Genomic DNA, 26,866 nt, shown 5'->3' with positions numbered 1-26,866 from the left:
ACAGATGACTGAAGCCGTGGACCATATCGCGAGTTATTTTAACTTTTAGTTAAAATTTGACAGTCGAGCAGTTATTTTCGGCTTATTTCAAAGTTTGGCGGATGGAAAGTTAGTTGGGTTTATTTTGCACGGAAAATAAAATGATATCAAGTGGTATACTAATTGCAATACAGCGAACGTGAGAAGAACTTCTGAATGAACTTTTTATTGGAGTACCTTCTTAGACTGGCAGGATAAAAAGAAATCATTTTACTAAACGTCTGAAATTAAAATTTTTTCGCAAGATTTTTTCCTGTGTCGGAAAATCACAATCGAGTTGTCACCATGCTTTCGAGCAGGGCTATTTTTGATAATGACAAAAACGATGGGGTCAGGACAACCAAAATTTCTAATGATCTACAATTAAACAGTTCAATCAATCGTCACACTTTTGAATCCGCAATTGCACGAGAGCCTGCTTAGATTGATCTTGATTAGGAACCAACACCGAACATTGTATGTTTTATAGCCCACGAAATTACAGCAATATCCCAAATGTATACAATTATATCTTTGTACATACTTGCGATACGATGTTGATATTTGAGCTTCTCTTCAGCAAGATTGTGTTCAAGCTTTGTATGCAAGCAGTTATTTTTATAGCGTTAAGGTTCTCTACCATTCTGCGATTTCGGTTGAAGCGATGAACTATTTCTCATTATCAATCGAGTTCATCTTATATAAATTAAAAATAATCTTAAGCACTCAAAACTATAGTCGTCAATTTCTCAGGCGAAACGACATAACATGGAATTGCATCCGAGCTTGCATGACACAAGATCAGAGCATACCAATTAGAGCTTCAAATCGTTTTATGGCACTTTTTGTCTTGCTGCCTAGCAACAACCTACCTCTACAGGGTCCGGCACTCGAAGTGTAACCAATTAAAAAGGCCATAAATTCAGTTTGGAAAATTACTTTTACTTAATTCAAAGTACAAAATGAGTAAAAATAATACAAAATTCAGAATCAATTCACATTTGCTCGATATGACCACCTTTTGCCTTGACTTGATGACTTGAGAGAGCGAAGGAGTTGCTTCGTTTGGCCGAAAGCGGTCAATTTCCGAACATTGTATTTTCTGACGAGAAAATTTTTCCAATTGAGCAATTCTTAAACTCTCAAAACGATAGGGTTTACTTGACCGACCGTTCATACGAGAATTTGAGTCACCGATTGGCCACCAGGAGGCAGCACCCGCAACAGATAATGGTTTGGGCCGCTATAACCGCAGATGGGCGCTCTCCAATCGTTTTCATCAAGCCTGGCATCAAGGTAAATGCGACATATTATCGGGAAAGTATTCTGGAGGTTGCTTTGAAGCCGTGGGTAGACAAACATTTCGGTGGCAGACCATGGACGTTTCAGCAGGACTCGGCACCGTCTCACAAAGCTCGAGTGAACCAAGAATGGCTGAAAAACAACGTTCCGAACTTCATCACGTCCACACAATGGCTCTCGAATTCACCAGATGCGAATCCAATGGATTATTCTCTTTGGGCCATTTTGGAGAGCAAAGTCCGAACTAAAAGATACACCAGTCTCGAGGCGCTCAAAAAAGTTATTGTCCGCGAGTGGGCCAAAATACCTGCAAGTCACATTCGGCCAAACGAAGCAACTCCTTCGCTCTCTCAAGTCATCAAGTCAAGGCAAAAGGTGGTCATATCGAGCAAAAGTGAATTGATTCTGAATTTTGTATTATTTTTACACATTTTGTACTTTGAATTAAGTAAAAGTAATTTCCCAAACTGAATTTATGGCCTTTTTAATTGGTTACACTTCGAGTGCTGGACCCTGTAGCATGCTACGCGTAGGACTGAAACGTTAGCTATAATTTCGCTTCTATTTATAGATTCGCGTGCTTCCAACAGCTTCGCTTTTGCATCGGTTGAAGGTAATGTCAGAGTCATAACTGGACGACGTGAGTACGAATAAAACTGACATGCTTTTTCCACACATTCGAATATCGTTAACCCTCAGGGTACGGACTGGGTTACCATAACCCGAGCGAAATTTGAAAGAAGCGCCATACGAAGAGAAGTCGGCGAGGGGGGTCCGGACCAGGGGGGAAAAAACTTATAGGTACACACTATTAGAGGCCCAAGCGGCAGAGTCAGTCTCCGCTTTGTGTCCGAGCTAGACACATATAAACATTGTGCTCGGGTGTGGTACACCCAGTCCGTATCAAACGTTACAAAATCCTAAATTTTCAAAAAAATTAAGTTTTAATTTTTGTCCGTTTGCCGCTGAGGAATAAAAAGGTAAGTAAGAATACGTACTCTTTACTTAATTTTGTAGATTCTAACCTCAAAATAACGCGTTGTACATGGTGTAAGCGAAGTATTGTAGTAGATCTCAATCACTTGAACGTACGTCTTATATCGAAATCTTTGCTGCTCGTAGTGAATTATAACTCATTAAATTTTGTTTCTTGTAATTTTTTGTTAAAGAACACGCATTAAAAACATGGCAACGCGTCGAATCACTCGAAGCGTTGCTGCTTTGGAAGAGTTGTACAAGGAAAACGAGGAGGACAGCGAGTGCGGCAATATTATGTAACATGACTTGTGTAACTTTTTAATAATAAATATTCGCCTTTAACAATTATGTTTGGTATTTATTTATATGATACTACTCAACAATATCTGAGAAACAATTTTTTTACGCTCAAAGTAATTAATTTTAACCTTTATCATCATAAATCAACGAAACAACGTTTTTTCGCTAACTCGAAAAAACGCGTATTTTCATTTTTCAAAAAAAAAAGTTTTTGGAATAAATCAAAAAACCGTTATGGACATTTGTAAGAACTACTTTTTACCTTTCAAATGCGAGTTATACAATGTTAATATTTTTTTTTTTCAAAAAGTTACAGCATTTTAAAAAAAAAAACGTTTTTTACAAAAAAAATTCAAGACCCGTTCACATTTTTCATTATAATTTTTTTTCAATCAGTTAAATGATTAATCTGACAACTCTATTATATTTTTGAGACAATTTCACATAAAATAAAAAAAAATTATTCAAATTGTCAAAGTACAGCTCGATATACACCCAATCAAAGTCGTCGGGTTAGGCTAACCCTGTCCGTACTGAACGTAACTTTTTTATAGTCCGTACCCTGAGGGTTAATCGAACTTGCTAGTTGATCAATTGTGTAAATTTTGCATACTTTTAATGCGTCACTTGCTTAATTGTAACGGAACAATTATAAATCGGAACACACGAGAGCAACATATACGGGGTTATGTATGGAATAAGACCGATTAAATAAAAAAATACAATGTTCAAATTAAGATAGAACATTCATAGGGACGTACAATTCTCCATTTAAAAATTTTTGTAGAAATTCCTTTTCACTTCAAATTTCCCTACTGAAAACCGAAAGCAATCAATGGAATACAAAGCAAGAAAGAGAAAAAAACCCTTCTTTGAACGATTTGCCCATATTTGAAAAATCACCAAATTATTGGCAACACTGCAGTAGTACCCGCATAGTTCCACATTATTCTCGAAACGACACCCAGGATTTATTTATTTTAGTTACCACTTTCCCCATTGCAGTTTGCAGTTGTCGGTGTGCGCCGATGATCGATTTGTAACAAACGGCTGTTTTTTTTGCACCTAATGAATTTCTCAAGAAACACGTAAATTCAACATTGATTTTATTGAGCAAATAGTTTCGCAGTTTCAGGTGGGTGGCGGCTCGAAGGGGAATAAAATTTATGCCGCAGAGAAAGCCTCCCTCCTAGCCGTGGTGGTGGTGGCTGCTGTGTAGCAAACGTGGTAAAACCGGGAAGGAAATGATTTCTGTTTGATTTTGTCCCTGTTTCTCCCCCCCCCCCCTCCGTTTCTCCGGGGTAGAGAAAAACGAAGTGAAAAAAAAACATACCAAGCAACTTCCAATCTGAAGAAAGATCGTCTGACGGAACGTGCAAACTAATCTTATTTCGATTTTCCTTCGGCAGCTGATGCCCGGGATGCAGGCAGAACTCCTGGCTGGCGAAAGTCTGCTGCAATGGGCCGCGTCGTTGCCTCATCCGCACGATCCTCGCTGTTTGTTAAATTTTTCTCTGCCAGACCAGGCCCGGACATTGTTTCCTTCCTCCCTGCATCAGCTTGCGTTGCATTCGGAGATTGCACGGTGGGAAATTTCCCCGATTGGAAAATGGTTTCGCGAGCAGCAGACGGGATTTGTGATAAAGGGTTCTCATAATTCGCGATCCGCTTGGGATTTATGTGTGAGTTTTTATTAATCAGCTAATTTGTCACTACTTCGTAATCCACCAGTGCCAAACGGGATCCGACATTTTCGGCATCTTCGAGCAGGAAAAACGGCTTTCGTCGATTCGTAATGTATGATTGCTGCAGCATCACCAGCAGCAGCAGCAGGACCGACATCAGCGTGGCAGTACAAAGAAGAGTTCTTTTTTCAGCGCCCTTAAATGACGGTAGCCAACCGAAACGGAGTAGCTACGAGAAAAAGGGGAAGGAAACTACGAAACGGAACATTTCCGGAAGGGATTCGGGCACCAATTCCTACTGGCAGTGAGTGCTGCTGGTGCTGGTCCTACTTCTGACTGCCGTTGCTTATTTTTAATCCAATCAAACTGTAAATAAATTTATCTTCAACTGCCAGCTGCTAACGAGAACAAGTGGAATAATGATTGCTCCGCCTCCCGAGCCCAGCAGCGCTGCCAACAGGGTCCAGGACTGGGACAACGATGGCAGCCACCAACTCGTCGGAGTCGATTTTCCGGACATTGAATGGTACGATGGCGACGGTGGCACGGATGAAGACGACAACAACGACGATGGCGGCGGCGGCGGCGGCGGCGATGCTGACCGGCGGATTCGCAGTAACGATTCTGCTGCTGACGCTGTAATCAACAAAAAGGATAAATTAGTGCTGCTCTGCTCGTGCACGAAAAATGGGAACGCTACTTAGGATACGAAAACCCGGACGGATTGAGTCAGTTTGTAATTTCGGGAAACTGTGTTGCGAACTAACGACTAACGCGGGTGTGAGGTCTGACGGACGGATCACCCCGACGGAAATTTGCTGGTTTGGAAGCTGGGGTTCACAGCGAGGACTACATTTGGCATTGTTGGAGCAATGAATCAAATTGCAAATCTAGGATATTGAATATAAAACCAGGAAACTGAAAACGATTGCGAATCTTGTCTGATCTTGTGCGGATGTTCGAGTAAAAATTCATGTGCATTAAAATCGCGATGCTCTTGGATGTTGCACCAATCGTTCAAAAATGCAGCATACTCATCAGGTCTCTGTATCCGCTGATTTGTAGAACATCTAAACTGTGCCTGAAGAATCAGATGGCTGTCTATAAACAAATCATCTACCCCGCAATTGAATACGCAGTCCCTGTTTAGCGGGGCTGGGCACGAACACACAAACTTAGGCTTCAGCGCATTCAAAGTAAGATCTTAAAGATGATTCTAAATCTACCCCCTTGGACAAGGACTAGTGAAGTACATGAGATGGCCTCCCTGGATATACTAGAACAAAAATTCGAGCAATACTGCACGAAATTTGAAGAGAGGTGCTCAATCTCTGAAATATAAATAATTCAAAATTTGTACGTATTAGGTTAGGGATAGTTATAAGTAAGTAGATATTTTATCAATAATTAAAATAAATATTATGATTCAACATTAGTATGTAAAACAAGAGTAACTAAAACACCTATTATTAATAACGAATCGTATGAACAACAAAGATGAAAGGCCAAAGGGTCAAAACACTTGTACTGTAAAATGTTGATGTAATACACAAAAATAAGATTAATAAACAGATATTTATGCAAAAAATGGATGTTGCACCAACTTTCTGAAGCGTGAGTTCCAGTAAAGCGTGCCTGGTTGAGAAACAGTACCGATTTCGTTCGATTGCGGTTCAATGCGTAGGGCGCTGGCCTTGCAAGCCAGTTGTCCAAGATTCCAACTCCGAATGAGAATGATTCTTAATGTCAGTAGTATTGCACCACAAGGTATGCAATGACGGTCTGTACCCTAACGGTCGACTGCGAAGCTGACACAGAATGGTAAAATTCCGCAAAAGGAATGTAATATCTGGACCGTGATTCTGAACCATCGGACCTAGATTTTAGACCTATATTTAGCATCTGTAAAGACTTATAAAAGACGGCCGACTACAGTGCTGGACATGTAGCAAAAATGCTAGAAGAGAGAATGGCCTACGTGATGCTCCGTAGAGAACCTGGAAGATGTCATCGACTACGGGGCAGACTTCGCACTCGTTGGATGTGTGCAATCGAAGAAGATGCGCGTGCAGCGGAAGTACAAATGGGCTGGGAAATGGCGACCCAAGAGCCAGAATCCTAGAAATCTACAATTCGTGGATTTTTGGACATACTCAGGTAAGCAATAAGCATATACTAATGCCGCATTATGATAGCAAATAATCGTTGATTGGCATTTCAATCGCTCTGGAGACTGAACTAGGGCCGACATTGGCAAAATATAAGTCTCTTCATAGATAATGCTTATTTATGGCTTATTTATATTTAGACTTTTTGGTGCTCATAAAAGGCTATTTTACTGCCATTTTTAGTGCTTACTGTTTACCTGGGTAGATTCTAGTATTTTGGACATAGATTCTGAACTGGGCCTGGACCTGAGATCTGGACCTAATTTCAAGACCAGTATTCTGGACCTGAAAACTGAACCTAGACTTGGATTCTAGATGTGGTTACGTAGGCGGAATTATAGACATGAATTCAGGATCTGGACCTCATTTCTAGACCTGCATTTCAGATCTGGAGCAAAATTCTGATTTTGGATTCTGGATTCTGAGTACTGCACTTGGATTCTGGAATTGGATTCTGAACATAGTTTCTAGACCTGGATCCTGGATCTGGATTCTGTATCGGAATTCTGAGTTATGAACCCGTATTTATTGGCCCAATTAGATTCTCGGCCAAAATTGTGGACCACGAGCCAAGATCTAGATTCTGTAGCGGGATTCTACACATCAATTTGGGACCTGGATCTGATTTCTGCACCTGGATTCTATGCCTGAACTCTAGGCCGAGACATAATTTCCCGGATTTTGGACCTGAATTTTGTGGACAAAAAAATAAATCTGAAACACGACCTGGATTCTGGGCTCGGATTCAGAACCTGGATTCTGGAATAGGATTCTAGACTTGGATTCTGGATTTGGATTCTTGGCCTGGATTCTAGTTTTGGATTTTGAGCCGGGATTCTGGACCTGAGTTATGAAACCGCATTTTGAACCTGAACCGGATTTCTGTTCAACGATTCTAGAGCTGAATACTGTCCCAAAATTCGGGATTTTGATTCTGGGCCAAAATTCTGAACCACGAGCCAAGATCTTGTTTCTGCACCGGGATTCTACACATGAATTTTGAACCAAAGTTTGGGATCTGGATCAGATTGCTGCACCTGGATTCTATGTCTGAGCTCTATGCCTAGACATAATTTTCTGGTTTCTGGCCCTGAATTCTGTAGACAAGCAAAAAAAGATTTGAAACTGGATTCTGAACCTAATTACAAGACCTGGATTCTTGATCTGGATTATAGAAGTGGATTCTGTACCGGGATTCTGCACAGGAATTCTAAACCGGGACTCTGGACCTGGATTATGAACTCGTATTTTGAACCTGAACCGGATTTCTGTACAACGATTCTAGAGTTAAATAAAGGTCCAAGATTCTGGGTCAGAATTCTAGACCATGAGTCAAGATCTGGATACCGGACCGGGATTCTACACATCAATTTTGAACTGGACTTTGGGACCTGGATCTGATTTCTGCATCTGGATTATTTGCCTGAATTCTATGCCTAGACCGACGACACGACCAGACACTCCGAAGAAAAATCGGAATAAAAAGTGTTCGTGAGCGATTTACCACCAGTTACCGTAAATATAGCGACCCCTTGAAAATGACAAAAACTAACTATTCGAGCAACACTGTTTAAGTTGCTATGAACTAGTTACCAAGGAGCACCAGAATAAATAAACAAACAGTTTGAAACAGTTGTGGAATAATTCCACATTTCATGGTTATTAAAAATCTTACAAAAAACTGCAAAAAATAACAATAATTCATTCGAGGGCTGAATTGTATATAAAGTTTGTCAAACGCCGATGCTTGGTGAGTGTAAATGATATTCTAATTCGTATAAATGAATTTCTAATCGCTTTGTGTTTTTAGTTCGATCTCGAAAAAAGTTCTCTGGAACCAAATACTTAGGAAGCGAAGCTAAAAATTTTAAATGAGTTGATTGAAAAGTCCCGATTGAGTACGCAAATGCAGGATATTCTTGGGACATATTTACTTTTAGAGAGTTATTTCATGGAAGAAAGCGTCCTGAAAGCGATAATTTTGTACAGCATTGAAACGGGCAGCAATGCTCCAGCATGTTGGATGATGTATTTTTCATTATTCGGAAGTGCATTCGACGTGGAACGTGGAACGCAATCGCTTGACGGAGTGTGTGCTGTTGTTAATAACCCTGCTAGTTGTTTGGAACTAGACTTCATAAATGCTTTGAAATCACCTCTGAAATCTGGTTACCATACCGGTTACATAGATCTAGCCCAGTCGGCACTTCAAAGTTCAATCCAGCAAGGGCGATTACAAACTAGTGACGTTGAACAGGCACGTGTAAAATTTTTTAAAACCTCGTTTGCATCCGTGGGTTGACCAATTTGTCAATCACAATCACAACCTCGCTGAGGAAGAGTTGGCATCGTATGAAGCTGGGGAAACATTTATACAATTCCTTATAGTACAAGTCGACACCTTATTAACGGCGTTCAAAACTGCCCTCACACCAAGAAATTATGATTGATTCACTATTACTAGTGAAGTTACAAGTCGCCTGGAGCGAGTTATCAAAAAATCTACATTCAATCGGCTTGGTGGACTAGTTTTAGTTTTTTTGCTTAGTTAAATAAATATAAGAAGAAGAACACGAGAAGTTTTTTATTGCCTTAAACAACCAAAATCAAATTTTTAGTAGTGAATACTTTCCGTTGCCGGTACGGTACGCCACTACGAATTACATATTCGTTATGAGACAAGTACTCCAAAAGTGTCGAGAATACAACGCGCCATTGACTTCAAAGCGGCATACGACACAATCGCTATGGCAGATTATGCAGCTATGGCAGATCTCTGAAAGAATAAATTTAATACCTGCCAGCGGGCCAACTACACTCAGTGGTTTCGTTTTAAGTGAGAATCTCTTGTTTTTGTTTACATTTCTTTTGTCGTTACCAAGGCTACTGGTAACTGTTTTTCAAAATCAATAATTTACCAACTTGTGTTGCCAGTTCCAACATTTTTTCAAGCGATTCCATTTTGACATTACCAGTTACTGAGGGGTAACTCGATTTACGATACAGTTTTAAAAGCGAGTGGCAGGTCGTGTCGTCGCCTAGACCTTATTTCCTGGTTTCTGGACCTGAATTCTGTAAACAAACAAAAAGGTCTTAAACTGGACCTGGATTCTAGACTTGGATTCTGGATTTGGATTTTTGACCTGAATTCTAGTTTTGGATTTTGACCCGAGGTTCTGAACCTGAATTATGAACCTGTTTTCTAGATTTAGCTTCTGGACCTGAATTTCGGGAGTAACCAAAAAAAATTCAGAGCCTTCACCTGGATTCAATACTTAAATACTGGATCTGAATCTGATTTATATACCAGAATTATGGATCTGATTGCTGATCCAATATTCTGGACATGGATTAGGGGCTAGAGCTCCTCACATGGGATTCTGGACCTGTTTTCTGTACAACGATTCTATAGCTGAATACTGGCCCAAGATTCGGGATTTGGATTCTGGGCCTGAATTCTAGACCACGAGATTCTGATTCTGTGCCGGGATTCTACATATCAATTTTGGACTAGAAACCTGGCTCCGATTTCTGCACCTGGATTCTACACCTAAATTCTGGGTCTAGACTTAATTTCCTGATTTCTGGATCGGAATTCTAGAGACAAACAAAAAAACCTAAATTTTCTAAACTCGGATTCAGAACCTGGATTCTGGAATAGAATTCTAGACTTAGATTCTAGACTTGGATTCTGGATTTGGATTTTAGTTTTGGTTTTAAAATCTGGATTCTGGACCTGAATTATGGAAGTAATCCACCCAAGAAATCGCACGTTTCCAAGATTTAGCTTCTGGACCTGAATTTTGAGGGTAACCAAAAAAACTCTGGAACATTACCTCGATTCTAGATTTAAATACTGGATGATCTGAATCTAATTTATGTACCAGAATCTTAGTCCTGATCACTGGCCCAATATTCTTGACTTGGGATTCTGAGCCTGTTTTCTAGGCTTGGATTCCGGATTTGAATGCCGAAATTCTGGACTTGGATTCTGGTCAGAATTCTAGGCCCGGATTTAAGATCTGGATAATGGATTGGGATTCTGCACATTAATTTTGGACCTGAACCTGGACTATATACTTGAATTCTGGATCTGATTTATAGAGCAGAATTCTGGAACAAGACTTCGATTCTGAACTTGAGTTCTGAACCGAAGCTCTGAACCTGAATTCTATACCTGGATCTAAACATTATACTTTGAGCGGAGTTGTGGAACTGGAACTACATTCTGAACCTAGATTCTAGATCTATATTCTGAATTGTGGATCTGGATCTGGATAATTGACCTGGTTTCTGGACCTGAAAGAATGGTTTTTTAAACCTGAACTCTGTGTTTGGACCAGGAATCTTGACCGGAGACAATCAGAATAGCAGGATCTCGTCCGTCAGGCCATCTGAGCCAGTTGCTTGAAGAGCGACATTTATGTTGTAGCCGGGACACATTTGTTTCGTTTTGTTTTGGTCGGATTTGGCGTGTTGCCATTAGGGAAAAAATGATGTGGCACGCTACGAACAACTCCCAGAAGGAGATCATGAGCCCTTCCTAAAACACCTTACTTCCACCTAATAAACAAATATTAGTTAATCGTGATGCGAAATCTCCAGAAGACGCGAGACAGTTGTCAGCGAATAGTGTACACGCTTATTTGTGACTAAACAGTGAGTCCAAAAATGTACAGAATTGTAAACTATATCAAGGTCAAATTTTCCTAATCGTGACATGTGCCATTTTGAGTTTGAAACAATCTTTTCCGGAGTGAAGAGAGACAGAAATTCAAAAATGTTCGAGAGTTAGTCGTATCAGGCTATAGTTTAAGAGTAAAATACAATTGTGTATCAGATCTTTAATGTCTTCCGAAGGAAAAGTCCCGGCCTCTCACAGAAAAGACGTGAATAATTTCGAACCTATCCGTACCCGTTGAAAAAAGGAAAAAATCGACACCCGAACCCGACCACTGCCAGTTGGGTTCCTCCCAATTTTGAGTAAAAAGTTTAATAACTGTGGCTAGTCAAAAGTAAGCGTGTGCTTCAAGTAGCAAAGAAAGTATCGGAGGAGGCTGTGCAAAACATTATCTGCAAATAGTTGGTAATAATTTTATCGAAGCAGTTTTTGAATGGGATGCTCATTCCAGATAAAAAAGCTCTCAAGAATCACTTTGCTGTAATTTGGGTTTACTACTTTTCGAAGTTGTCGCATTCTTTGCGTTTTGTAGTTGTTCTGTTTGTAAATTGTTCTACATTGCTTTCGAGATTCAAGAACGATAATTGTAAGATGATTTCAAACATTAAAAATGACTAATCTTCCCAATTTGATGCAACATACGCTGCTTGTCTCAAAGCAGTCACTGCGAACCCTATATCGTCTGGTGGTACATGAACGGCGTAAGGTTCTTCACTCATTGCTATCAAGAACCGAATCAAGAATTCTCATATCCATTTCATGTTCGTTCGATTACACTGCTTTCTCGTAGAGAGATTACGTACGAACTTCTTCTGGGTACCAATCAAAATCCCACTTTCAAGCGTGATGCATTTACGTTACCCATTTCTTTTACAGATCATTTTAACTGACAGGAAAATGTGTGTGCAGTTTTTTTCTTCCGGAAAATTTTTCTCTTCATCCAGCTCACAGATAAAGAATCCAATTTCAGGAATACAAACGAACTGATTTCGAGATCAGGATTACGCCAGTGTGGATTCCCTTGTGCAGGAAACCTTCCCGCAAATTTCACAATTTCCATCCCGGTTCCCGGTGCGATCGTCTGCATTTGTTTGGTGGACGGGAAGGGGGGAAGGAAACTACTCTCTCTTTCGGAGTTTGACAAATTACCTTGACATGACCACTTATCCTCGGAGAGATACTCGTATTCGCGCTTGCACGTACAGATCATTTGTCCTTTGCAGTAAGCGTTGGTGATGCAGTGGGCGTCGTACTGACAGCGTTTTCCGATGGCTTTTTTTCCGTCAGTGTGTGTGTGTGTGTGGACACCAGATGAAAAGAAAACAGAATTAAAAAAAAAGATTAAGTTGGGTTTAGTGAAAAAAAGTCTTCTGCTATTTGCATATCCGAATGCCATCAACTTCCATCGTGGGGGGAAAAATAGTTTACCATCATCGCTGAAAGCCCGAGTTGACAGTCTGAAGTTTTAAGATTCCTAAATAACTGCATCAGTGCATTACTTCGAGAGGGTGTCATTGACAATAGAAAAATTTTCCGGAACAGTTTTACGTTGGCGTCTGAGAAAGTAAAAGAAGCTTACGCTTTACAGCAAAAATAAAACTTTTATGAAGTTGCCTCATTGTGTTTTTTTTCTCCTGTCCTCTTCTCAACTATAGGATGTTTCACTCGCTACTTGCACAAATAACGGTTTCATTTTTCCACCCGAAAGGGCTGCCAAGAGTAAACAGTTTATGATTTTTTTTCCACGTGGAAAGTAATGCGAATAGATAAAACTCCTCGCATGCTTGGATCGTTTGAACTTCAGTACGCTGCGTTCTCGCAGTTGTGTCAGGAAAGCTGTGAAAAGTTGCATGTGCGCTTGGCAACTCGGTGGAAATTGTTTGACAGAAGAAGAAAAAAAACTGCACTCCATTGGCGACAATCGACGTTTTACGAGAGCTATCGTAATATTATGCAATGAAAACACGCAGCGGAAGAAGCGTGGTCCCGGCGAAGAAATCACCGACTATGACAGGGAATCCTCTTGTCATCGGAACAAAACCGAACACCCAACCAAACGCTGCTGAATGGTAATCGAATCGATTCATCGGAGAAATAAAATAGTCATGACAGGTAGCAACTTCCTCTATTATTCTGGGAGCGTACAAACAAATAATACTATTTAAATACGTTCGTTACAAAGTAAAAGCACAACGAGTCCGCACCTTTCATCGGGAACAGGAAAATTGAATGCCGTCATCCGTCGAATGTGGGCTCGCTCGCTGCCGTAGAGGTGATCATGTTGCATTTCTGGTTTTGGACGCAACCCTCAACAATTAATCAATGGTTCCAATGTTTTTATTTGGTTTTTAAACAGCCGACATCCAATCTAAAGTTGAAGATCGGTTGGCTGGAGAAGCTCTAAACTCAAAACTTAACTCTTAACGGAATGTTAAATTTCAATATTTCCAGTTTATAAAACTGAATGAAAAACACATTCCAAAAAATCTCATGCGAACACAGCTCCGGAAAAACTGAACCCTCCACAATGTTAAAAGTTTGTTTTAAGCAATTTCAGTTGCAACGCTCGAAACAAACTGCTCGAAAAAACACTTAAGAATACTGCTGGAAAACTACTCGAAAAATTAAAAAAAAAACTTTACAATTTCCAATTTAGACATTTTAAAACTGATTATAAAACTGAATAAACTATCCGGAAAAACTGATCAAAAAATGGGCTACTTGAAAAAATGCCCAGAAAGAATTCGTGAAAATATTGCTGAAAAAAAAAATACACGATGAAACTGTTCCAAAAAAAATCTGCTGTAAAATTTTTTGTCTTGCTTCAATATTTCCAATTTGGAAAACTTCACAAAAGAAAAAATTGGAAAATTTCCTCAAAAATTCTGCTCGAAAAAACAAATTCCCAGCTTCAATAATTCACACTTAGAAACCGAACAAAATAAAACTGATTAGAAAAACTACTCAAAAATAAACTGCTCCAAAAATAACTCTTGAAACTGCTCGACAAAAAACTATTCGGAAAAATTGTAACAAACCTTTGAGTAGCGGGTATATAAATACAAAAAAAAAAACAGTTCTAACAAGCTGCTTGAAATAGGACTGGAAAAATCTGCTAGAAAAAATATATCTAAAGAGCTGCTCGACAAAATAACTGATTGAGAAAAAAATTCTCGAAAGAAACCGCTTAAAATTAACTTATTGAGAATTTTTCTCGAAAACAACTTAATGAAAATAAAAACTCAATACAAATTGAAATAAAAAAACTGAAAAAAATCTGCTTGAAAAATACTTGATTTAAATAAACTATCACGAAACTAAATCGCTTGAACAGATGGACAAAACTGCTCCGAAAACTACTGATTGAAAAAAAACTGCTTAGAAGAAAACTGTCAGAAAAACTGCTTGAAAAAATCAGCTCAAAAAACTGCTAAACAGCTGCTCGAAAAACAGAAATGTTTTAAATAAGTTGTTCGAAACAAAAAACGAAAAACTGCAGTAGAAAAACTTCTCGAAAATAACGAAGCTGATTGAAAAAACTGCTTGAAACTAAGTTTGCTCATAACACTACTAAAAAGCTGCTCGAAAAACAAAAATATTTGTTAATGTATCGCTTCATGCTCAAAAACAGAACTGGAAAAACTACGCGAAAAAACTGCTTGAAATAAATCTGCTAGAACGGAAATGCTGAAAAACTGCTCGAAAAATCACTCGCAGTTTACTGATAGGAAAAATTTCAGAAAAAACTTCTCAAAAATAACTGATTCAAAAATCTGCTCATAAAAAAACTGATTCAAAGAAAAGAGCTGAACTCAACGAGGAAAACTGTTCAAAAGTAAAAATTGATTGATCGAACCAGAAATTGACTGGAAAAAATCGTTAGAAATAAACTTATGGGAAAATCCTGCTAAAGCCCTGCTCGGGAAAAGGTGAGATTTCTTATGAATTGTTAAGAAAAAGGTGCTTGATAGAAAAACTCACTTTCAAGGATCACATTGAAGGAATCCAGGCAAAGTGTAATAAATATATTAAATGTTTATATCCTCTTATAAACAGAAATTCTAAGCTCGGTCTAAAAAACAAATTGTTAATTTATAAACAAATTTTCAGACCAGCCATTCTTTATGCAGTACCAATTTGGTCAAGTTGTTGTTCCACCAGGAAGAAAACGCTTCAAAGGATTCAGAATAAAATTCTGAAAATGATTTTGAAGCGTCCTCCCTGGTTTAGTACAAATGAGTTACACAGACTCACAAATATAGAACCATTAGATGTAATGTCACATAATATTATAAGCAAATTCCGACAAAAATCGATGCAATCTTCAATTGAATCGATTCGCTCTTTGTATTAGTTAGTAAGTTAGTATATAAGTTTCTTTTTCCCCATTATACAATACAAGTTGGTTTAGAATTTTCCCTACACAAAAATCTCAGAATTGCGGAAGCAAATAATGTCCTCATTATAATAACCAAATCATATATATATAATAGGGCTGAAAAGTCACCACTTGTGGCTGAACACCCAATTTAAATCTTAATAAATTAATTTTAACTCATATTCCAATAAATAGTTATTAAAAAAAAAATAAAGAAAAAAAATGGTGCTTGTTAGTGCGATGCAGAGATCCGGTTCAAAACTGGAACCAAAAATGAAATATGACCAAAAAGCGGTGCTGGAAAAACTGCTCGATAAAAATCGGCTAGAAAAAAATGCTGAAAAACGGTTCGAAAAAAGAGAAACATTGTCTTAATAAATCACTCGAAATTAACTGGTTGAAAACCCCTCTCCGGAAAGTACTGATTGAATAAAAAAAACTTCAGAATAAACTGATGGAGAAAACTGCTCGAAAAAATCTTCTAGAAAAATAAAAAACGTTCCAAAATTGCTGCTGCTCGAAAAAGGACTAGAAAAACTACACGAGAAATCTGCTCGAAGTTAACTGATTGAAAAACCATTCCGAAAAAAATGCTCACATCAACTGCTAGAAAAAAAGTGTTTGATAGTACGATGCAAAAAAAAAAAACGATTCGAAAATGCAACCAAAAATCAAAAATGACCAAAAAGCTGCTTTATTTGGGAAGGCACATAATTTCAATAGAACGAAAGGCAAGAAAAAATTAATTACTAGCAATGTAACAAATTACTAATTTGGGGAGTGTTCGCTTTTTTTGGCCATCCCTATTTGTCGATAGTGTCGAACATCAAGACGAGAATAGAGGACACACTCGAAGAACATTTGACAATAAATGCTGCACAACAAAAGTGATAAACTAATGTACTGGAAACGGTATGACGACGTCAGATGAATATTAAATTTCCAACGGAATACACAATTTATTGCACGTGTTCATGCGTGTGGAGAGAGCGAGAGAGAGAGAGACACAGTGTCGTAATCATTTAGTGGCATTTCAGCAGGATAGCAAAGAAAAAAAAAATAGAAGGATTCTACTCCATCGAATCGAAATCGGGCAGAATGACATAATCGAACGACGTGTGCACTGTGTGTATCGAGCTTTCTTTCCTCATTGAGTTTGACATTGCATAACAAGGTATCAGGATTCGTCATAAATTATTAACTAAGCAACCGGGTTTGGATTTCTTGGATTCGCTCGTTCACCAGTTTTTGAACATGCCTCCTTTTCGCACACTCACCTCCGACGCAGCTTCGTCCGCCATCATCCGGTCGGTATCCTGGGGCACATTCGCAAATCTGCTTTATGTCACCACACTCGTATGCATCCGGGCGACAATCCTCCGTGTTCGAGCAGCTCTGTCCGAGTTCTGAGGAACAAAAAAAAAACAAAAGAAAATCGGAAGAAAAAAAGGACAATATCAAAGGCAGTAAAAAAAATCTGCTGGTCACAAAATGCTGTCCGTCAGTCGTTCAATCACTGACCGGTTGTTCCGCATCGTAGTCGACTACGGTGTCCGGACAGTGATTGGATCACGGGAGCTTCTCTCTCTTTCGACAGTCGGAGAGAGAGAGAGAGAGCGAGTCGAAAAACAGAAGAAAAAACTCAAATGAAATGGACAAGACAAAAGTGAATTATGTCAAGCCAGTTATGCCCGGAGAAAGAAGACGAACGCCTCCGAGGGTCGAGGTCGAAATGATTGCATCGATCGTGCAGCCGGAATTGACCATTCACATCAATCAATCCGTGATCCCCCCCCGTGCAGGCGGAAATTAAATCCCTGTCGAAGCCTAGACGTCAGTGAATTTGTGAGACCAACAAAAAAAAGTAATGTGCTACAATCAATGAGCAAACGGGAAGGAAGCCGAACCCCTCAATCCATCACGTCAAAATGTGCGCTCGGTATGTAATTGGAAATTCCCACTGGCCCAGGAAATCCTTCCCAAAACATACTAATTTCCTGTATTAAAACTTCCTTCGCCGGGGGTAGCGCGGCCGCAGGAACACCAACAGCAAACCGATTTCAAACTAGTCAATCCGGGATTAGCCCTGATCCAGTCCCGGTCGGTCGGTCGGTCGGTGCATACAACCCCGGTGCGAGACGGAACACGTATGTGAATCCACCGGAAGTTAACCAACAAGGGTTTGTTGTTTGTTGTCCATCCGGTTGGGGCTTACAATAAATTAAACTGACCGTCATTCATCCTACTGCCGTCGGCGAAATTGTCTGCACCGGACAGGGCTTCTCAGTGACCGCAGGACCGGTCGGTCGTCCGTCATCAATCGACCGTCACCGCTTCTCGGTCGGAGGCTGCAGATCGAAGCGCAGTGGTTTTGTGGTGAAGCTTAATTCGAACTGTTTTGTTAGGAATTAAGTTATTTGGTTGTTTCTTCTGTCTCTTCCGTGGTTGCGGGTAGGATTTTACGGTACCAAACAAAATTTGTTTGATTGGTGTGGCCGGCCAATTTTGGAATATTGCAAAATTCAATTTTAAAGTCAATAATGCATTTGACTTCTGGAAACAGTTTTTGCAACTGAATTCTGACCCAGAATTCCAGAGCGGAATTATAGAACTGAATTTCAAACGTGAATACTAGCACCGTGTTCTGGAGAGCTGGACTCTGGAACTGGATTCCAGAATTGATTTTTTCAAACCAGTGTTGGGAAGTAATCAAAATTACGAAAAATCGTTTTCGCAAGTGATTTTCACACAAAATCGTTCAGAAAACTCACTGAAGAAAAGTTCACTACTGATTTTTTTTGTAAACGCTACTCTCACTGAAACTGATCCGACATGGCAGAAAATCAGTTGTGAAAAACTCACTAGCGAACTTTCTTCTCGATGATATTTAAGAAAAAAGTTCGCTCATTGAACATATCTGATATGATTCTCGAATAGAAGATTTTTGAATCCGTGAGGTTGAATTTTGAACCTGGATTCTAGAACTGAAATCGAAAATCAAACTCAGGACCAAGATTACAGAAAAAAATTTTCAAAATAAGGAGTGTTTCGAAAAGTAGTTAGCATTATTGATTATTGAATAAAAAAGCGAAAAAAAACATATTTTGACATCAGTTTTCGATGTATTGTAGAAAAATTACATTTTTGTGAATTTCACTGATTATATTGAAGAAAATTCTAGTGTCTGTGAAACGCTCGCACTTTGGACTTGACATTCTTCATTGAATTCTGCACAGTTACTTTTGTGACTTTCCTGGTGGCAGCTGTCCAGTTTTTTTTTTGAACTCCTGCATGTTTTGGGACACTGTACCTACCTTCCGAAAGTGCCGCTTGACAATTGCCCAATACCTTTTAATTGGCCGAAGATCCGGGCAGTTCGGTGGGTTGATGTCCTTTTCCACGAATTGTACATTATTTTTTGACAGCCACTGTAGAACGCAGTTGGCGTAGTGGGCTGAAGCCAAATCCGGCCAGAAGAGTGGAGGAGCCTTATGCTTTCTGTACAGTGGCAGCATTCTCTTCTTCAAACATTCTTCCTCATACACCTTGGCGTTAATTGTGCCCTTCGTGAAGAAAATCGACGACCGCAAACCACAGGTACAAATTGCTTGCCAGACCCACACCTTCTGCCATCGCCACCGTGGTGTCAGCGTCGTCCAGGTCCTGGTACACCGATTTTGTATAATATTGTGGTCCGGGCAGCGCTCGAGAGTCTTCCTTGGCGTAGGTTTCGTCGTCGATCAGGATGCATCCGTCTTTATTCTGTAGAATCCGGTTATACAGTTTTCGCGCTCTTGTTTTGGCCTGAACTTGCTGTACCAAGGACTTTTTCGGCACCTTCTGTTTCTTGTACGTTTTCAGGGAGTTCCGAACTTTGATCCGTTGAATCATCCCGATGCTCGTATTGAACTGCTTGGCCAAATCCCGCGTCGACGCCGATGGGTTTTTCCTGATGTACTCAACCACTTTCAAGTCCCGACCGGGCTGGCTGGGACCCGTTTTTCTACCGGATCGGGGCAAATCCTTCATGCAAAGGGTCTTACCGAACTTCTCGATAATATTTTTGACACTGGTGTGGTGCACTTTCACCCGTTTTGCAATTTCGTTGTACGTGACACCACTGTTCTGCACTGAATTCTGGAATCGAATTTACGGACAGAACTAAGGTTCAGTATTTCGGACCTGAGTTCTACAGCTGAGTTCTGTGGACCAGGATTCTTCGACTGAATTAGGCAACTCGAATCTGTTTCTAGATTCTGAAAAAAAATCTAAACTTGGGTCTTGATTCTAGAATTGATTTGTAGATTCTAGAATTGACTCGTTTCGTGAACTGATTTTAGGAACTGGATTACAAACTTGAATTTAAGAACGGAATTCTTTATTCTGGGCTCTGGCACTGAGTTCTGGAATCGAATTTCGGAACAGAAACTGCAGGTCAATTCTGTTCCTTTATTCTGAAGGTGAGTTTTAAACTTGAATTTCGAGTCTGGATTCTAGAACTGATTTCTGGAATCAAATACTTAACCAGAATTCTAGAATTGAATACTGGAAATAAGTTTCCAGAACAGGATTTCGAAACTAGAAATCACGATTTTAGAAATAAACAACTGATTTTTTGCCATGTGAAATCAGTTTCAGTGAGAATCGCGTTTGCAAAAAAAAAATCAGTGGTGAACTTTTCTTCAGCGAGTTTGCTGATCGATGATTTTTTTTGTGTGAAAATCACTTACGAACAATTTCAGTCGCGATCTAAAACATAACTTTAGGTTGAATTTTGGAATCGAATTGAAGAATTCTGGTGCTATATTTTGGAACTAAATATTAGGACTGACTTTTGGACCAGGATTCTGCTACTGAATTCCGCACCTAGATTCTGAAGCTGATTTTGGAAACTACATTTTAAACTTGAATTCTGGACCAGGATTCCAGTACCGAGTTCTGAAGCTGGATTCTGAGCCAACATTTTGGAAACGTTTTTCGGAATTTAAAACTGGATCCAAATTTTAGAGCGACCTTCTGGACCCGGACTCTGGGAACTTCAAACTTGAACTAAGGATTCGGGAACTGGATTCTGGACCTGAATATTCTGGCTTTTTTTCTGGGCTTCAAAACAGCGTTCTGAAAACTAATTTGAGAACAAGATTTTGGCACTAGATTCTGAAACTGAATTTAGGTTTATACACTTAGAAAAAATCGTGTAAACTTACGTTTCTATATCTATAGATTCTTAATTCTGTAGCTGGATTCTGAAGGTGATTTTAGGAGTTGGATTCTAACCCTAAATTCTGGATCGGGAACTGAATTCTGAAACTTAGCATTCTGGACGGGATCTGATTTTTTAAACTGATTTCTGGAGCAAGTTTCTGCAACTCTATTCTATACCTAGGCCAGGATTCTAATTTAATAACCACTTCAAAATAAAAATTATCAAAAAAAAAATTGAAACCATGCTTTTTTATTTAACTTTTTCTGATTATTTTGTAATTATTGAGAAAAAAAATCAAAAATTTTTCTCAGTGTATTTTTTTTAGAATGCCCAATCGATTTCCTACAACTTCTTTCTGAACGCCATTTTTGTACAATTAACGGTTTCCGAGTTCCAACGATTTGAAAAGGGCAATTTATACGTTCTTTTTAAAAATCAGTCGTGAGTCGGATTGGCCTCTCAATCGATTCCAAACTTATGGTTTGCCATACGTAAACCATGTGCAAAGTTTTATCCAAATCGGAGAAGATCGATTCTGATTTTGTCACTTTTTCGTCTACTCATTCCTGGAATTGCTCAGTGGCAACCGATGTTCTCTACCTCTTCCAAACCTCGGAAATTTAATTCAGAAATCGCTACAAAATGTCCATTCTGCAATCGTTTCATCCTGAATTTGACCAGATTATGTTGAACCGCCGCACCGCACAACATCGCGGAAGGAAAACCAAAACCCGATTTCCGCACTTTTCGAAACTGTCAAATTGTTTCATCACATTAGTCCCCCACCGACATCCGAATGCACTCGCGCAATTTGACAGCACATTAACAAAAAAAACCGATCAAGCTTACCTCCCGAAAGACGGTGATACTTTTGCATCGCAACCGGACGGAGTTTGTCATCGTAGATGGCCCGGGTTCGCGAACCACCGGCGGATACCATCGGAATGATGTTATCACTGCAGTTCCCGTTGAGGGATCCGGAACCGGCGATAATTCCACTGCCACCAACGGCAACGGAATCGACTGTTGTTGTTGTTGTTGATGATGAAGTTTTCGCCGCTGCCAAAACTGCGACTGCGACCATGGCCGTGCAGAAGCATTGAAACAGAACCACGGAATGCAGTCGGAATACTAAATCACCGGCTAGGATCATTTCCGGAATTACAATTTTCGAACCCGGCTGAGTCTGACTGCTGCTGCTCGTCGGTCAGTTCGGTGGTTCGGTGGGCTTAGTCTGCTCAATTGTTCCGGAGTATCTACTTCAAATACCGAGGTGTCACGCTGTTTGGCACCTACCACCTATGGGGCATTGGGACGGGACGGAGAAGGTGTTGGTGTTGCAACACGTACCCGCTTCGGGCCCCCCGGAACGTGTCGAGTTGCACTGGATGCACTCGTTCTCGTTGGACCGAGGAGGTGCGAGAACTATCGGTACAGGAAAATCGTGTTAAATTACAGACCGAAAAGGGGAAGCTGTTTTAATTCACTTGTCGTAGATTTTTGGCATTCAGCTACAGCTGTTTTGCGAACTATGGACCGAGTCTGCACCGGTTTTGAACGGTTCTAGAGCGGGACAGCCAAGGGCAGCCGAAGGTCCTACACAAAAACCGTTACCACAATCACGTACTTTAGTCGAGCATAAGCTCCGGCTCTCCTGGCTTCCTGCTTTGGGCTTCTCCGTTGGGACTAATTAGTGCTGAATGTTTGGTGTGTTTTATGCGCTCAATTCTTGCCGCCGACGTCGTCTATCTTCCGAAACCGAAAACCGCAATGATCTGAAAATGAAACAAAAGCTAGATTGAATTTACGGCCAAACGAAAGACAGTCCTTGTTGCGAAAATCGCACAACCGAACACCGAAAGTCTATCGTTTAAGACAAGCGCGCACAACCAAATAGTTGAGGTTTGTCGTTGTTTATTTATTTTCACAAAAACCACAGCAGCCCGTGCTTTGGCGAAGCACAAAACAAAACTCAGCTTAATGCCTCCTTCATCACAACTAAGCAGGCAGGCTACTTTCGGCATCCGACACAAACTTGAAAGTGGCAACTCCGACACTCGTCGCGAAGTACACTCACGGGACCAATCGCACCAATTACGCACCGAGGACTCCGAGACCACCGAAAACGGGTACGGGAAGTTTTAATTATGGTAAGAAAATCTCCTTCCGGAAAATTCTTTCACACCACCCGTCACCCGTTCGGAATTTGCACCGTGTAAAAAAGTTTTCCCATAAAACCGTCAGGCGGTTTTGTTTTCTTCGTGAGTGAGTGTGTGTTCCGTTTTTTTTTTACTTTCCCCACTCACCTGTCGAAAACCGGTTGTGAACGTGGCCAAGGGCTGTCGATGACTGTTACCTTTTCGGGGAGGGCGGATGATTTTTAGTCGGTCGGTTTGTGTCTGTCTGTCGGTCGGTCGGTCTTTTTTCTTCGTTTTCAATCCTACGTAGATGATCCCCGTCCGTTTCTGTGGACGGAAAGAGGGGACAGGCAGTCGGATGAGAGAGGGGTAAGTGGACAGGCACGACCTATAAAGACGATAACTACCAAAGTTGGTTGTTTCTGGGGCGGCGGATGTGGTTATCCTTTCAACCACCCAGCCACCAGAAAGAAAAACTATAAAGCGTAAGGAAAATTAAATGCTGTAATGAATGGAAGGTGGCTTTGGAAGCGATTTACTGGTGGGAGGTGTAATGTTTGTTTCAAAAGATGTTATGGCCGAACGGGGCTGAGTAAAGTCAAGTCAAGTCATTCTGCGTTTCTTAACCTATTTTTCATAGCATTTTATCCCACTCTTGGTTGGCTCGTTGCTGTCGGGAGTCCATCATAAGTTTTTATCACTCACCAGTTCACTTGAAAGATGTAATTACTTTCTCTGCTACTCCTGCCGAACGCGCGGTATTTTCTATGATTGCATCCACATCCAGTAAGTGAGCTACGAACCTTGGCAATTATTTCCAATTGCATCCGCACTAAATGTCCAGTGAACGGTAATCTGCCGCGACAAATTCTTCAAATGAATTCTTCCTAAAAACAGAATCCCTAAATATAACAAAACTTAATTAAGCAAACAGATTCGTAGTGACATTGAAAAGAAAACGATGTTGTGTCCAGTCATTGTCGAAAACGAAACTTTAACACGTTGATCAAAAAGTCTCCGGTCTGACAGACAGATGGCGTTACTAATTGGAATCCCTCTAGCGTTCAATAGAGACAATCTTCAGATGTCATCTGTCGAAATTGCTTGACATTCGGTTCATCCGGGTGTTACCTGTGCTGTCAGACAATTACAAATAACTGAGAAAAAAATCTGTTTTTATTAAAAAAAAAAACTAAAGACTGTCTCAGAAAGTATGGACGCACTTTGATTTCGCTGTAAATAATTCACAAGTGTTAGATATTCAAATTTTATTCAATATACTGATAATATTAGACTACAACAACAGAATATTACTCTCAACATTTGCTACTTAGCCATTGTAGACTAGCTGGCGCACCTTCTTGCGAACGTTCCTCATTAAATTCCGTACAGACTTCTTGGCGACAAATTTTGACACTTTTTTCCAATCTTTTCCGAACTGTTGAATGGTTCCAGCTGCCGAGACATGTTTCCCAAGATGTGCCTTCGATAATGCCCAAAATTCCTCAATTTTTCGAAGTTATGGGCAATTTGGTGAATTCATGTCTTTTGGGACGAAAGTGACATTTTTGGTAGTATACCATTCTACCGTTGATTTCGAGTAGTGGCAAGAAGCAAGATCTGGCCAGAAGACAATAGGATCCTTGTGGCTTCGAATCATGGGTAGAAGTCGTTTTTGTAAACATTCCTTGATATATATTTCGCTGTTCATTGATGCAGTGGTGATGAAGGGTTTCGAAATCTGACCGCAGGTACAAGTTGCTTGCCAGACCATAGCTTTCTTACCAAATTTTTCGACTTCAATCGATGTCTCGGACTGGTTTAACACTTGCCCTTCTCGCACCGTATAATATTGTGGTCCCGGCAAGGATTTGTAATCGAGTTCCACGTAGGTTTCGTCGTCCATGATTATGCAGTTCAAATTTCCAGCAAGAATCGTAGCTTTCGAACCCTCGGCCTGATCGATGCTTCTTGTTTCGGACTACGTTTTGGTTGTTTCTGCTTCTTATAGGTTCGAAGATTCAAACGTTCTTTAGCGCGAAGAACATTTGACTTCGAAGTGCCCAATTTTTTGGCCACATCCCGAACTGAAACCTCCTTCTTTTGCTCGAACGCCTTCAGTATACGTTTATCCAACTGAGGGTTAGCAGGACCTTTTTTCGACCTGTTTTCGGTTTATCCTCAAAGGTGTTATTCTCACCGAACTTCCTGATTGCATTTCGCACAGATTTTTCACTTACTCCTTCCATTTTTGCTATCTTTCTCAGCGACAGTCCGCGTTTTGTGCACCATCTGCATACAATTTTTCGACGTTGTTCTGCTGAAAGTCCACGCATTTCGAAACAAACTAATGAAAACGAATAAACAACTGCACAAGTGGTTAGAGAAGAGTGTAAACAACAAGACGGAGCCATAAAAACTGACGGATTCTGAACCATTGCGGAATGGCAGCGGTTTTTGGTTGCGTCCATACTTTCTGGGACAGTCTTTATGCCAGTGAAGAAATAGTTTCATAATTGCTTTTTGACTCTTTCGCTCAATTTTGCACGTGGTCGGGCAAACACCGATACGAAACTACGCTTTGGTCGTCCAAATGAGTTCGTTCTTCCGGAATCCGAATCCGAATGTTAATTCTATCGTTATGGAAAATCGACATCGTAAAAATATCCTATTTTTCATGAGCACTTGAGCATGAATATGTTTACAAATTGGGAGCCACGTTTTCAACATATCGTTACCTATATTTTATAATTAAAAAAAATTGTCATTTGCATCCACCCTATTCGCCAGATGTAGCCCCCAGCGACTAATTTCTATCGTCAAATTAAAAAAAAAGCTTGCTGAAAAGAGCTTTGCATCGAATAATAAGTTTATCACTGAGACTGCAGCATTTTCTAAGGCTAACGAGATATCGTGACACAAAAGTGGGGTAGAAATGTTGATAGGCAAATTAAACAATTGTATTGGTCTATCAGGGAGAGAATGCCTTGACGAACAAAACCGAAATTTGGGAAAAGTAATATTGCTTTCCTTATCAGACAGAGCACTTTTGGATCGACGTGTAAAAATGCTTTTAACGTGAAACTACGTTTTTTTAGAGTCTTGAAATCGTCTTGCCTTTGTCATATGGACTAGCTATGTAATCACTGTGAAAACCGACTTTTGAACGTAGGCCCGGTTTTCATCTCTTTAGAACGGAACAATTTTCTGACCCAAAATGGAAGGAATCGACTTACCAATTCACGCTACTATCCGTCCCCCGTAAATCGTTTATTTTAGACAAATTTTTTGGTTAATTTTCCTATTCTTGAAAATGTCAGCTTCTTTTAGTGTATATTTTATTAGAGTGTTTTAATTGATTCCCCACAACTTTTTTTCTGACATAACTTTTGAACAATCAACAGTTACAACGGTTAGGAGAAAAGTGCATGCGACGATGCTATCGACGTATTTTAAAATCAGTTGTGATTCGAGTCGGTCTTTCCATCCATACGAAAGAAATTTAAGAAGTGTGAAATTTTTCATCCAAGTCGTCGTTCATTTGTATTTTTAATAACCTAGAGTCAAGATTCGATCGAAAAATCAATACGATGCAGTTCAGAATAAGTGTGAATGATTTCGGAAAAAGTTCTTTCGAAACTCTATAGAACAAATAAACAAATTTCAAACTTTGTAAAATCCCAGAAAATGTTTGAGCTCTGGAACTTTAAGAATAGCGAACTTTGGAATCGTAGGAGATCGAAACTGAGAAACTATGTTGCTTCGGAAACTTTACATTCTAAGATTTTGTTAACTAAGAAACCAAGGAACTTCAGTACTTTGAAGCTTTGAACATTCGGAACTATGAGATACTGGAGCTTCACAAAGTCGAACTTTGGAGCTTCGAATCTGTGACATTTGAAATTATCAGGCTGCGATGCATGAGAATATCGAAATTTTAGAATAGTGTAGAAGTTCCAGAACAATAAAACAATTTTGGAAATGTTTACGACAATGTTATTTTGGAACTGAA

The 26,866-nt window shown here is 39.9% G+C and overlaps 1 protein-coding gene across 2 annotated transcripts; it reads right to left on the bottom strand.

Annotated features, from left to right (window-relative positions):
- Positions 1 to 4,277: 4,277 nt before the first annotated feature.
- Positions 4,278 to 23,193, bottom strand: LOC131432972 (uncharacterized). Of its 2 annotated transcripts, XM_058599659.1 has the most exons (6): positions 23,023 to 23,193; positions 22,204 to 22,491; positions 21,566 to 22,141; positions 16,788 to 16,916; positions 12,282 to 12,404; positions 4,278 to 4,919 (listed from the first exon to the last, which is right to left on the bottom strand). In XM_058599659.1, exons 3-6 carry the CDS (start codon positions 21,867 to 21,869, stop codon positions 4,645 to 4,647), a joined length of 831 nt encoding a protein of 276 aa, XP_058455642.1. In that variant the 5' UTR covers positions 21,870 to 22,141; positions 22,204 to 22,491; positions 23,023 to 23,193; the 3' UTR covers positions 4,278 to 4,644. The 2 variants fall into 2 exon arrangements, with proteins under 2 accessions (XP_058455642.1, XP_058455631.1); XM_058599648.1 differs by having other exon boundaries at positions 21,566 to 22,491.
- Positions 23,194 to 26,866: the final 3,673 nt, after the last annotated feature.

Source organism: Malaya genurostris, chromosome 1 (genome assembly GCF_030247185.1).
Source record: "Malaya genurostris strain Urasoe2022 chromosome 1, Malgen_1.1, whole genome shotgun sequence".
NCBI lineage: Eukaryota > Metazoa > Arthropoda > Insecta > Diptera > Culicidae > Malaya > Malaya genurostris.
This window is presented reverse-complemented; position numbering and strand designations above follow the sequence as displayed.

Coding starts and splice junctions, on each gene's coding strand:
- LOC131432972 (XM_058599648.1), bottom strand. CDS start 21,869: ATGATCCTAGCCGGTGATTTAGTATTCCGACTGCATTCCGTGGTTCTG. Junction 12,405..16,787: donor CGGACGAAGCTGCGTCGGAG/GTGAGTGTGCGA, acceptor ACGGAAAAAAAG/CCATCGGAAAACGCTGTCAG. Junction 4,920..12,281: donor GGATAAGTGGTCATGTCAAG/GTAATTTGTCAA, acceptor TGTTGATTACAG/CGTCAGCAGCAGAATCGTTA.